This window comes from Dendropsophus ebraccatus, chromosome 6, assembly GCF_027789765.1.
Source record: "Dendropsophus ebraccatus isolate aDenEbr1 chromosome 6, aDenEbr1.pat, whole genome shotgun sequence".
In the NCBI taxonomy this organism is placed as follows: Eukaryota; Metazoa; Chordata; class Amphibia; order Anura; family Hylidae; genus Dendropsophus; species Dendropsophus ebraccatus.
This window is the reverse complement of record NC_091459.1, coordinates 48075882-48089570: the sequence shown is the minus strand read 5'-3', so window position 1 is coordinate 48089570 and position 13689 is coordinate 48075882. Positions and strand designations below refer to the sequence as shown.

The 13689-nt window shown below is 43.2% G+C and overlaps 1 protein-coding gene across 3 annotated transcripts in view; it reads left to right on the top strand.

Moving 5' to 3' along the window:
* LOC138795614 (amine sulfotransferase-like) overlaps positions 1-13689 on the top strand; it is a 44677-nt gene that overhangs the window by 12764 nt on the left and 18224 nt on the right. Inside the window, exons 3-7 of one of the 3 annotated variants that reach the window (XM_069974933.1) lie at positions 6879-7090; positions 8170-8296; positions 8897-8991; positions 9665-9845; positions 12244-12710. The exons of 1 other annotated variant lie outside the window; for it this stretch is intronic. In XM_069974933.1, the coding sequence (XP_069831034.1) occupies positions 6879-7090; positions 8170-8296; positions 8897-8991; positions 9665-9845; positions 12244-12374 (746 nt within the window). In that variant the 3' untranslated portion in view covers positions 12375-12710. Of the gene's footprint in view, positions 1-6878; positions 7091-8169; positions 8297-8896; positions 8992-9664; positions 9846-12243; positions 12711-13689 lie in introns of those variants that run through there. One more of the 3 variants, XM_069974932.1, reaches the window with a different exon arrangement.

Genomic DNA, 13689 nt, shown 5'->3' with positions numbered 1-13689 from the left:
ACCCGGTCCCCCCCCCCCCCCCTAGATTATATTTCTATTAAGTTTGTTCTTACATGTTTGTGGGCCCCCTAGTGGGCAGTAGTACTAGGCTATTGGTTGTTCCCCCCCCCCCCTCCCTAGCTACCTCTGCTCCTAGAGGTTGTTCTTGCACTATTTCATTTGGCCTCTGTTGACCCTCTGCCCTCAGGTCATATTGCAATGTATATACAAGTTGTATGTATGTCCCCTTCCCTCCTGTTCCACCCTCTCCACCCCCCTCTCGTCTATGTATTGTTCCCCCCCTTTATTGTCTCTCCATGGCCAAGGACCTATGGATTCCCTACGAGGGAGCCGTTTCTCCCGTTTTTTTTACATGATATGGCTAACCTAAAATGCATTTCCTACAATGTAAAGGGTATGAATGTGCCGCAAAAGCGGTCCCAAATACTTAGGCTCATGAAGACTCAAAAGGCTTCTGTCCTTTTCTTACAGGAGACTCACTTTAGAGCTTCTAACACTCCAAAAATGCCCACTGCTGTCTTCTCCCAGTGGTTTCATTGCCCTCACCCGGATAAGGCTGCAGCAGGGGTTAGTGTTGGCATCTCTAAACACCTCCCATTTGTTCTATCTGTACAGCAGACCGATCCCAATGGCAGATACCTTTTTGTTAAAGGCACTATTGCACAAGAAATGTTTTCATTTGCATGTTTGTATGCCCCCAACGCTCATCCTATTCCCTGGATTTGTGACACCTTACGTACTTTCGCCACCTTTGCAGAAGGTACCTGCATCATAGGAGGTGACCTCAACACGGTCCTAGAACCAGCACTGGACTTAACCTCCGTTTCCTCACACATCTCCTACCGCAAACTGAGTCGATTAAAAAAAGAACTCTCGCACCTGCATCTTGTCGACACCTGGAGGTTGCTCCACCCCACTGGCCGGGACTTCTCCTTTTATTCTAACCCCAGGGACTCTTACCATAGGATAGATTACCTGTTTGTGTCTCAAAGGATCTGCCAAAGGGTGACGTCTGCTGCCATAGGTTCCATTGCCGTATCGGATCATGCACCAATAGAGTGCACGCTCTCTTTATTCCCCGTTGAACATAGGCCCATGCAGTGGACGCTCAATGAAACATTGCTGAGTGATCCTTCCTGCGTAGACACAATCCAATCTAAACTGAAATTGTTCTTTGCTGAGAATGAGTCCCCTGATATTTCCGCCCCTGTCCTGTGGGAAACCCACAAAGCAGTGCTACGGGGCGAACTCATTGCTCTAGCCTCGGCTAAGAAAAAAGAAAAAATGAAATTGCTTAACTCTCTCTTTTCCCAAATCTCTACCCTAGAATCTCTCCATAAAAAATCGAGAGTCACCCAAGCCTTGTCCGACCTAACAAGTTTGCGCAATCAGGTAAAGGACCTACTAAATGCCCAGACAGCCAAAGCCTTCCTGAGGTCTAAATGTAAGTTCTATCTACATGGGGACAAATGTTCCCGATTAACCTCTTTCCTGTTGAAGGAGAGAGCCACTCAATCTCACATTGGTGCCATTCGCTCTCCCTCTGGCTCTCTTCTCACCAGGACTGAGGACATTGCTACAGAATTTTCAGCCTTTTACCACTCTCTGTACAACCTACGTCCCCCCCTTCAGCCAACACTCCCTCTGACCACCTGTCACTGATAAACTCCTTCTTAAATTGTCTTACGCTCCCTTCTCTTTCCACCCCCCAACAATCCACCTTACTAGCCCCTATTACCTTGGAGGAAGTGGAGAAGGTTCTCGGCTCAATTCCCTCAGGTAAAGCCCCCGGCCCTGATGGCTTTCCCATCCTATATTATAAAAAATTTCAAGACATCCTAACCCCCCGCTTCTTGTCCCTCTGCAACTCCCTTTTGACCGGTACCCCGCTCCCCAAGCAAGCACTAGAGGCACATATTGCCATTATCCCCAAGGAAGGGAAAGATCCTGAGCTGTGTGGTAGCTATCGCCCTATATCCCTCCTGAACACTGATGTCAAATGGTGGGCCAAGATCTTGGCCTCAAGACTGAACACACTCTTACCTTCTTTAGTCGGTGAGGAACAGATGGGATTCGTCCCGGGGCGAGAGGGTAAACATAATACTAGTAGGGTGATAGCTGCCACACAGTTCGCTAAAAGCTCTAAAACCCCCTTGGTCCTTCTCGGCACCGATGCCGAGAAGGCTTTCGACAGAGTTAACTGGCTTTTTATGAAACACACCCTTCTAAAATTTGGAATCCCGCCCTCCTATGGGACCTATGTGTCCGAGATGACGCCTTCTCCACTCCCTCTCCCCTCACTCCTCTCCACCTCCTACCTTCACTTACCTCTAATACACTTCTCCCCCCTCCTCCGTTATGGAAGCACCTGTCTAAATACCATCTTAGGGACCTGACTCGGCGACATGAGCCGCTCAACGTCTCCAGCCTATTACCCTCTAAACACTTCCAGTCTCAACATATTCACAATGTGTGCCACACCTATGCTACCCATTCCATGGGCCCAAGGGACATCAACTGGTTAGAAAGACTGGTCCTATTCCCACAATACCCTAAAAGGCCCCTCTCCAGAATATATGCCGGCCTCATCACCCCCCCAGACGGCTCACTTCCAAGCTGTCTCAGAGATTGGGAGCGGGAGCTGCAGATCTCCTTTATGCCTAGCCAGTCCCAATTTATTATGAACCATTCTCATGGCTTCTCTCCTTGCATTCGCATCCAGGAATCTTCCTTCAAACTGTTTTACCGTTGGTATAGGACCCCAGCGTTCCTATATGACCACGGCATCTCTCCTACAGACCTATGCTGGCGCTGACTCAATGACAGAGGGACTTTGTCCCACATATGGTGGCATTGCCCACTCATCCGCCCCTTTTGGGACCAGGTCCTCTCGCTAATTGCCCAACTGCCTGGCCCTACCCCGGTGTTCACCCCTGAACTGATACTTTTGTGGGCCCCTTCCGCTCATTACGCCCCCAAGAAAAAGGACCTGATTACCCACCTCTTTGCAGCTGCCAAAATGATGATCCCCCTGTACTATAGGTCGACCGATCCCCCCCACCTGACTAGGTGGATTGAGAAAGTGGAGGACGTACGGCGAATGGAGGAGATCTGTAGCTGGCACTCCCTTACACACGATAAACATTCCTCCCTCTGGCTCCCATGGACTACACTACTACGCACTCATTTTAGCCCGACTACTGGCTCTTAATTAACATCTAGATACCTTGGCCCCCCTCCCCCCCCTGGTTATATGTGCCTATACCCAGTTTCACTCACCCCCTGTTTGAGCCCACACATGCCCAGCCTGTCTCATCAGGCCTAGAACTTACTTCCTCTGCCTCCGTTTACTGGCTGATTGTTGCCTAACTGGTTCGAATCTAAAAATACCCTGTACAGATCTGTATTTGTGTCATTGGGCTGTGTGGCCCCTACTCTTCCTTGTTGTTGAGCTTTGTGTTTAAATGCCTGTGAAACATTTCTGTGTTTTAATAAAAAGAGATTTGATTAGAAAACCTTTCCTGCTTTGGACAGTTTATTTAATGGACAAAGGTGGCAACAGAGAGCACTGTGTCAGACTGGAAAATATACTGTACACCACTTCCCGCAGGACATGCTGCAGCTGATAAGTACTGGAAGAGATTTTTTTTTTAAATAGGAGTAAAATACAGATCTATATAACTTTATGACACCAGCTGATTCAAAAGAAAAAAAAAATCACTGGAGTACCCCTTTAAAAACGGTGTGGCCAACAATGATAAATTTTGAAGCCTGCTCTAAAGACACAATTGGCCAAAGATCTGATGTTTTCCCAGTCCTCAGCTGATCGCTGTCACTTTAACATAGGCCTATCATCGGCCACAGAAGCGTTTCTAGCAATGCTCCTGGACGATAATCAGCCTGTGTAAAAGACCTTTACAACTGGTTAGCAAGTTTACATCTGTCTTTTATGTAAAGAGAAGACCCCACCTTTTTTTTTTTTTTTTTTTTTTGCTCTCCCGCTTATATTCATGTTATATTCTAAAACAGGCTTTTCACTAGTTTGGCATTGGTACAGTTGTCATTTCTGTCACATTTTGCAGCTATGCCTGTTATATATGTGAATTGATAACACTGTATTTGTACTTTTTCGTTGTTGTACTCTCTGTACCTACTAATTTGTTAAATAAAACTTGATTGAACCATAAAATACATTAGCTTACAAAGTGCATACTGTATACTGCCTGGTGACTAATGACACGTATAGCTAATGTACAAATGGCTCAATAATTCAATTCAGATAAGAGATTGTGGTAAATAGAGAATAGTTGCTAAACAGGACTGTGCTGCTGATTACATAAAGTGACAAGCCCTGTAACTGTACGAAGGGCAGAGTTCAGAGAAGTATGCATACATTGTGCTATCTACAAGGGCTGTCTATTATACGTTCTCTACAGACCTGTTGATATAATTGGTAAACTGTTACGCTTGCTTGCTTATCCTCTTCACAATTTTATGTACGGTAAATGCTTGCTCAGAGAGTATTGAGCTTACAACATAAACTGTAATTTCAAGATTTCAAGAGATTGTATGTTCAAGTCCCCTAGGGAAAAGTATACCGTATTTTCCAGCGTATAAGATGACTTTTTAATCCCAAAAAATCGGGGTTAGTCGGGGGTTGTCTTATACGCCAGGTATGGTCGCCCCATATGGTGTGGGGACTCAAAAATGGCCCCATCCCCAACGTATGAGGCGACCACTATAAAAAAATTAAAAAATTAACTCACCTAGGGCCCGTTACCGGCCTCCGCGCACCTCTGGTACTGTTCCCAGCAGCCCTCTCCCTAGCAGCCTAGAGTCTCATCGGAGAGGCTCGGAGACGCTCGGCTGCCGGGAAAGCTTCGGGAGAATGAGAGAGGCGTCAGCAACTTCTGGCAACTGCACAGTCAAAAGCATAAAACAGACAATTTCTAAAAGTTCTATAACTGTTTTTTTATTTTTCTTATTTTATTACACAAAGATACGGTTTGTTTGTTTGTTTCACAGTAAGTTATGGCAAGTAGAGGGGGTCGCATACCAAAGTTCAATTAGTTACACAATAAACAAGCTAAAACTCTATGACTCTTAGGCTATGTTCACACTACGTAATTACCGTAGTGATCATGGCCGTGATTACTATGGTACTTACGTAGTGCTGAAATTGTGGGAATCCCGGACAGAGTGTACACACATAGTATACACTCTGGCCGGGATCCCTAGTGGCGCCACAAGAAACTGAAATGTCAGTTTTCTGTGGCTGCTATTCATTTAATAGCAGGTACAGAAAACCCTGTCAGTGCACACAGTGGAGCGGCACACTCCATAGTGTGTTGTGGGGAGTTCTGATGTGGGCACGCATGGATGCGCCTGCTAGAGATGAGCGAACCTGCCGAGGTTCGGGTTCCTATGAACCTGAACTCTCGGCTTCTGATTCCCGCTGTCTGCCCATTCCGTGGAGAAGGTGGATACAGCCGGAGAACTGCCTGGAAAACTGGGAAACAGCCATAGCAGGCTGTATACCAGTTTTCCAGGCGGTCCTCCGGCTGTATACACCCTCTCCACGGATCGGGCAAACAGCGGCAGTCAGAAGCCGAGAGTTCAGGTTCATATGAACCTGAACCTCGGCAGGTTCGCTCATCTTTAGCGCCTGCATCCGAATTCAGCAGTGGTAAAGATCATCTGGCCAGTACTGCAGTATTGGCAGGGATGATCTTTTCTGACACCGGACGTTCCGTGACCTGGCTGGGTCATGGAACAGCCGGTCTCTTACTACGTGGGAACATGCCCTTAGAAGATAAGAAATAAATGAAAGGGGTTAAAATTGTACATTACTTTACTCAAGTAAAAAAAAAATATATATATATTATGAAAAGGACTTACGGTTAGTGTTAAGCAGAGATGGCAAACTGTTTGGATTCGGCAACTATCTCTGAACCCTAAAACTTGTCATTTGACTCCCTGCAACTGCAGAAGTTGAATGCCGCCCTAGAGGATCCGAGAAAATAGGTCTGCATCCAGCTTCTGCTGCTGTGAGGAATCAAATGCAAAGTACTTGGAGAATGTTGCCAAACCTGAACAATTCGGCCTCTCGGCTCAACATTACTGTAAGTCTGTTCCCCGCTGCCTTGCACAGACACAGTTACACACACAAACACCATGCATGTGGAGAGACCTGGTGTCTTCTAGTCGCAGAAGTCTAGTTTCCGCATTCTGGAGCAGGATAAAGGGTAAAGACCTAGGGAGCACTTAGACTCTGCTCCCAGGTTTGGCCCAAAGATAAACCAGTTTGGTAGCACAAGCGGGTCCACATGCGCTGTCCATTACATTATTGCACCATTTTTTACAGCAATTTAACAAAATTGCTTTAAACCCACAGTTCTACCATTACAGTATGCACTGTTATGCAGAGAGCTGTGGGCAAATATTTAGGACAACATAAGCCCAGCTCTGGCAGGCCCGTATCACTGTCTGTTTCTTAGCAGTGCATGCACTATTAGCCTGTGCGTAGGGAGACGTGAAAGAGGCTGCAGACTAACATGAATTCTGTGGCAAGGCTGAAGAGGGTGTGGGAGGACTAGTGGGAAAGACAAGGCATAATGACAGTACAGATCATGTGATGAATGACACCTGGTTTTTCCAGCACCAAACCAATAGGGAACTTCTAAAACCAGTACATTGACCAATTAGTCAGTTTATAGCCAAGAAGAAAGTTGTAAAATCCCTTTAATGGTGCGTTCACACCTACAGGATCTGCAGCTGATTTTCTGCAGCAGATTTCATTTAAATAACTGAACACAGCATCAAATCTGCTGCAGATCCTGTAGGTGTGAATGCACCCTAACTTTATTTTCTATTACCAGGGACTATTTGGACCCAACAGCTTCTAAGTTTGATATACAGTGAAGGATACAGAAATGGAACAGAACAAATGGATACTTCTGAAAGAATACCATGGATTGAATTTCAGTCTCTCAGTAAGATTGACCATAACCGCCGCCCTTCTCCTCGGTTGTTTACATCACATTTAGCATCGCATTTTGTTCCAAGGGGACTGAAGAATGGAAAAGGAAAGGTAATAGACAAATGATGGATGAATAGACAGACAGATAGATATGTGGCAGGCCAGGGCAACAGTGACCCAGGGGGGCAGATGTTGGGAAGCACCCCACAGGCACTTGTCACGGTGAACCAAGACAATGACCATTACTTTTGTAGAATTCATCAGAGGTAGCATAAGAAGAGAAACAGTCCCCCAGCCTGAATAAGTTAGTCCCATCCTTCACAGCACTCCCTCCATGCGGTGCATTAGCTAGACATGGCTAGGATCTCTGTAGTTAGAAGAAATAACAGTAGTCCCACACAAGGCTCTTGGCTGCAGGCCAGGGTCTGAAAGAATACTCTCAGCAGGCTCTGTGAATATACACTCTCTTTCATACACTAGAACAACTCTCGACTACAACTGAACCCATTAGTCCCACCCCAATATATATATATATATATATATATATATATATATATATATTAGGCTAACGGGGGAATCTGATTTGGCATAAGACATGGGATAACCCTCTGTGATAGGGCAGTAGTTCCTGAGTTAGCTAGCTCATGGATTGGTTAGTAGAAATCATCAGACAGTGGCAGGAAATCATCAATAGGGAGACCAGTTAACCCTTATATACTTTTAACCATTAGCCGAGCAATAGAACAGGGACATCTGGTGGCGGCAGTTGCATATTACTGACATCAGTCTCAGATTTTACACATATACATAGTATCGAACTACAGTATATATATGAAAAAAGAGCAGTGGACCCCGCTCTGGCACACTGCAGATAGATAGATAGATAGATAGATAGATAGATAGATAGATAGATAGATAGATAGATGCTAAAATGACAGCAGTCCATAAAAATTTCAGCAAAACAATCAAAAATGTATAACTTCTGCAAGCAGTCTTTATGCCAGTCTTTATTCCTGTGTTTGTGTGGGTTTCCTTAGTGTACTCAATTCAGTTTTTCAGTGATGACAAGCTATGTAAAGTGCTGCAGAAAAAGTTGGTGGTATACAAATAAAGGAATTATTAAAGTAAAGATGATTTATTTGTAATTATGGAATTATTGTTCCATCTATAACCAATACATTTATATTTAGATTATCTATGTGATGAGAAATCCAAAGGATGTCATAAAATCCCTATATCATTTTGAAGCCATGGCAGCCTATGCTGAAACATCTCCAGATTTTGGCCACTTCTTTCAAAAGTTTTTAGATGGCGAAGGTAAGTGTTGTAATTCTTACACAGTTCATATAATGGCTGGTCAGAGGACAGCAGTGATTATGTATTTATCACTGTTCAAAATACTGTAGCTCTACATTTTCCAGGCAAAACACTCTGCACTGAGCCCAGTGAGTAGTCACTGGACAGGGAGGCATACAGTGTATACCTCCTGCTCAGTATGTAGTGTTCATAGGACCCTAATGTAAGACATCACAGAAACTACTGTTAGGGCTTCTGTTAATGTTTACTGCTTGGCCAAAAGGAACTAAGTGGCGATGCTGTGCAGCACCACTTACTTACCCTCCTTATGCTTGTCAGGCCAGGCACTCCAAATTTAGGAGGTTTGCTAATTTCTAGCCAGAGCATTGTTGTGGTCCCCAGTCAGTCAAACGTATTCAGACATAATAAACAAGATAACTAATTTCATAGCTGGTAGCAGGTAGCTGGCCCCCACTGTGACCCTTATCTGGCATTCAAACTGGCATGTAGTTACCTGTGCAAGTACTGTATATGTGCACTCCTAATGCTAAATGTTACATGATCCCATTCTCTTTGATGATATTATTTATACTTAAATTTTTGGCTTTTTTTTCATTCCAGTTTTTGCTGGCAGCTGGTTTGATCATGTTCGAGAATGGTACACTCATAAAAATTATTTCAATATTCTTTTGATAAAGTATGAAGATATGATCATGGTAAGCATATGACAGCTATTTATATTTTTCAAGTTAATTTTATATAAAGTTTTAAGCCCCATGCCAAACTTTTGAATAAAGACCCCCCCCAAATATGGCTCCACCAAGTAAACCATTCAGTCATACCCAGATAAGACTGCAGTTTACCAGACAAAGGTTATGCTCCCACAGTGTCTTTTTTCTATGGCAAAAAGAAATCTGTTGTTTGCTAAAGAGGGCTGTTAATAATGACTGATCAATATTTATAGCCACCATTATTTTAAAAACAACTGCCATTATTTTACCTAAAAAGATACTGTGGGAACATAACCCAAAAAGTTTTATAACTGTATATATATATATATATATATATATATATATATATTTTTATATATATATATATATATATATATATATATATATATATATATACGATTAATCACCCAAGCTAATTCGGACCTTATTGCCCAAACTTTTTTTTTTGTAGTCACATTATAAGAGCTACAACTTCTTAGTAGTTTGCATAATTTTTTTTGTGGGACAAGTTATAGCATAAAGTAGCATAAAGCCCCTTAGTGACCACCATAAAACACATAAGGGTGGTCAGTAAGGGATTAACCATGTTAGTAAATACATTTTAAATATTTATTTTTGTAAATTTATTTATTTAAAATATGTATTTTACCCCATACAGGATTTGCGTTCTGTTGTCAAACAAATGTGCACATTTTTAGAAAAAGAATTGGATGATGAATCTTTGGACACTGTAGTAAAACGAGCAACTTTTAATGAAATGAAGAAAGATCCATTTGCAAATAAAGAAAATATGCCAGAAGATTTTTTTGATTTTAAAATTGGAAAATTTATGCGAAAAGGTAAACACAGAAAAGTCACTTACAAAAATGTAGTGTATCTCGGCTGTGTACAGTATAATGACAAGATGATACTGACCTAATGTTATGTAAAGTCAAAACATGATATTTGGCAGTATAAGGCTTTGCTCACACACTGTCAAAATGACGGCAGTTTTTATTGCATGGCCGCCATTTTACGGAAAATAAAGTGTGGTATTTTAGAACTCTACCTGAACCCCCTGTGCTCAATTGGGGTGGCAAAGGGGTGACAATCTGGTCCCCAGGGGGTTAAATTAACCCCTTGTGGGACACACTGTGCTCTGTTACCAGTGGTGACATAGGATTAACTTACCCTCCGATCCTCTGACACTCAGTGGCTTAGCCAGGACTTGTGTATTGTTGATTCAGCGGCTGCATCGATTTCCGGGCTTGGCTGTTGCTTGGCCCGGGGTGTTGTTTGCACATTTTTAAATGTTTTTGTTTGAGCTGTATCCCTATTAAAGTACATACATTTTTTGATACTAATTTTGGTTTGCACATTTTTAAATATGTACTTCTTTGTTCTTCTCTTTTACAATGCTGCTTGGCTGATGTCACATTTCAAGAGCCAGAGACCGGCACACTTCTAGCTCAGTGTGCTGGGCTCTGGTGAAGAAGGAAGACATAGCAGGTAAGTATGATCCTCCACCACCACCACTGCACTCATCCCAGCAAGGAAGAATATACCCCTTTCCTTGCTGGTATGGGTACAGTGTGAGATCAATTAGGCCCCCAGGGGGTTAAGTGTGGATGCATCCTGGAGTGTCAGAATTGGTGTTCCTGGACCAGGCGGTAGCAGGTTGGGATTATTAAGATAGGGAGCGCCAAAATGAATGGTCCTTCCCACCCTGGTACTACTAGGCTGCTGCTGTTTGGTTTTTAACCTGGCTGGTTATATAAATAGGGGCAAAATACTACTTTATTTTTGAAATAAATAATAATAATAAAAATCACGTAGGGTGCTGCTTATTTTTATAACCAGCCAGGTTAAAAAACCAAACAGCAGCAGCCTAGTTGTACCAAAAGGTTATTTTGGCCCTCGCCAGCCTAATAATACCAGCCTGCTGACGCTCCAGGACTACTGCTACTCGGCTCTTTCCAGTAACCCTAGTACGGTGGGTACTGGGGTAATAATGGGGGTTTAGTGTTAGTCATTTTATCCTGGCTAACACTAAGCCACAACTTAGTAATGGATGTGGGCTTCCACTACTAAGCCTGTAAATTAAAGAAATAAACACAATTGATAAAAGTGCTTTATTCAAAAAAATAACACCCCTACACCCCTCGTTGATCATTTTATATAAAATAAAATCTATCAGTAATATACAGTATACGGATAGCGATAGTGGTACAGGTTACTGGTATATAACTAGTATAAGCAGTTGTATACTGTGCTACAGTCTGTGTTGTTGGAGTACACAGTAGGAGTACTAGCATTAATCCACAACTACCCAAAAGTGCTTATTAGGACTATTGATATTCCTGTGTGACTCCATCTAGAAAAAGCATCTGACATACAGTATAGTATAGTAGTATTAGAAGGTGACTAGACACCCCCCCCCCTCTGCCGAATAGGAGGCCCTGAAAAAATACTCTTATCTCCCATTGACTTCAATGGGGTTCGTTACTCGACTGAGCATTTGAGTACTGAAAAATACTCGACACGAAAAATGAGCATTCAAGTATTTTAGTCCTTACTCATCTCTAGTTGTTTGCATAGCAGTCTAGCACTATTTACTTCACTGGGATTGAGTTGCATTATCAGATAACATTCATGAACAAGCGTGGCTCTGTTTTTGCTGTTGTTCTGCTTTTTATTTATTTTTTTTTTTAATCTGATATAGCCATTTAAAGGCAACCTATACTCTGCCAACTAATGAAATGCCAATAAGTTTGTGAATTACCTATTTATCTTAAAGGGAAATCAATCAGCCCAATTGGGCTGATGTTGTTCCCTTGAGCACTGTATAAAGTTCCTGTGCAGCTTATGGTACGTACCAACCACGGCTGCTGCAGAAGCTTTATACCGGAGAAAATTAAGTTTTATTTCCCAGGCATGCGGTAGGCATGGGCAGGGCAAGTAGTCATCTGCCCGTACAGTATGTAGTCACCGCTCTCTGCCTGCTCAGAGGGAATGATTGGCAGGCAGAGAGGCCTGTTACTGGCCTCTCTGCTTCGCGCCTGGGGAATAAAACTTCATTTTCTTCGGTATAAGGCTTCTGCTGCAGCCACAGCTGGTACGTGCTGCAAGCTACACAGGAGCTTTTTGCAGTGCGTCAGGGAACAATATCAGCATATTGCTTTATGTCTTGTTAAATATGTTTAGCTTATTATACATTGTATGTCTGGGTTATATTTCAGCATGTGACTTTCTCTGCAGGTACAATCGGAGATTGGAAAAATTCCATGACGGTGGCACAGAGTGAAGCATTTGACAAAATCTTTCAGGAAAAGATGGGAGATTTAGATTTAAGTTTTACCTGGGATATAAAGCTGGAATCACACATGTAGCTTTTGGTACTGTTTTTTTAATCCAGAGCCTTAAATGGATCAAACCTATACTTTCCCTTTTTGTTCCTATTGAATCCACCTTTATCTTCGCCGAAAAACTTGCAAAAACTCACACCGCAATTGCATGTGTGATTTCAGACTAATGAAATGTGTTTTGTTTTTTTTTCATTTTAATCCCTTGTTCTTCCAGAAGTTATACTTTTTAAAAAATTTTAGTGTAATTTTTTTGCATAATCATTTTGCTCTGGTAAATTGATTCTTTACATTGGTAAAATTTGTACATTATTGCACAAGAATTGTTTTTTTTATGACAATAAATAGGTTGGTACATTTATTATAGAGTCTGTTACTATTGCTATTGTTACTGTTACTATTAAAATACTATAAATATATGTAATTTTTTTTCCGTAACATACATAATGTGTGTTTTCTGTATTTTTTTTACCCTTCTACATAAGAGTGCTGTTGCCTTCTTTAGTAGATGCCCCCCACCCCTCGCTGCTGCCCTGTATGTGTAATCCCCTTATAGTAGATGGCCCCCATGATGACTAGTTTAGAAAAACCTCACCTTCTACCTGGTCCCCCGTTGCTGCTCCTTCATGCTCTACGATACAAGTAGTGTGTTGCAGATGCTGACTGCATTGGAAGTACAAGCCACATGTCAGCTCCTGGTACAGAGATCATATGCTAACAGCTAGATCAGTGGTGGGGATCCTCTGGCCCACGGGCCGCATCCGGCCCCTAAGACCTCCCCATGTGGCCCGCGGCCCATGGCTCCCCTGTGATGTGCGCCACTCTGGTGGGGACAGGAGCCGAAATTCACAGTATCTTCCTGAGGGTGCTGTAAGTGCTGTCCCCTTCCCCACCAGAGCGGCGCACGTCTTCCTTCTCCTGCGTGCCGCGTGTGATGACGTCATTTCAGCACGCGCCGCCTGCAGGGGAAGACTGGCACAGGCTAGAGGAGAGAGAAGAGGGCCTGGACAGCGTGGGAGCGGAGGAAAGGTGAGTGGGAAGTTTATTTATTTTTTTTATTTGGGACAGGCACTGGCGGGTTAACTAGGCTACCAGGGACATCACTGGGGGGTTAACTAGGCTACCAAGGACATGACTTGGGGGGTTAACTAGGCTGCCAGGGACATCACTGAGGGGTTAACTAGGCTACCAGGGACATTACTGGGGGGTTAACTAGGCTACCAGGGACATTACTGGTGGGTTAACTAGGCTACCAGGGACATGCCTGGGGGTTAATTAGGCTACCAAGGACATGCCTGGGGGGTTAACTAGGCTACCAGGGACATTACTGGGGGTTAACTAG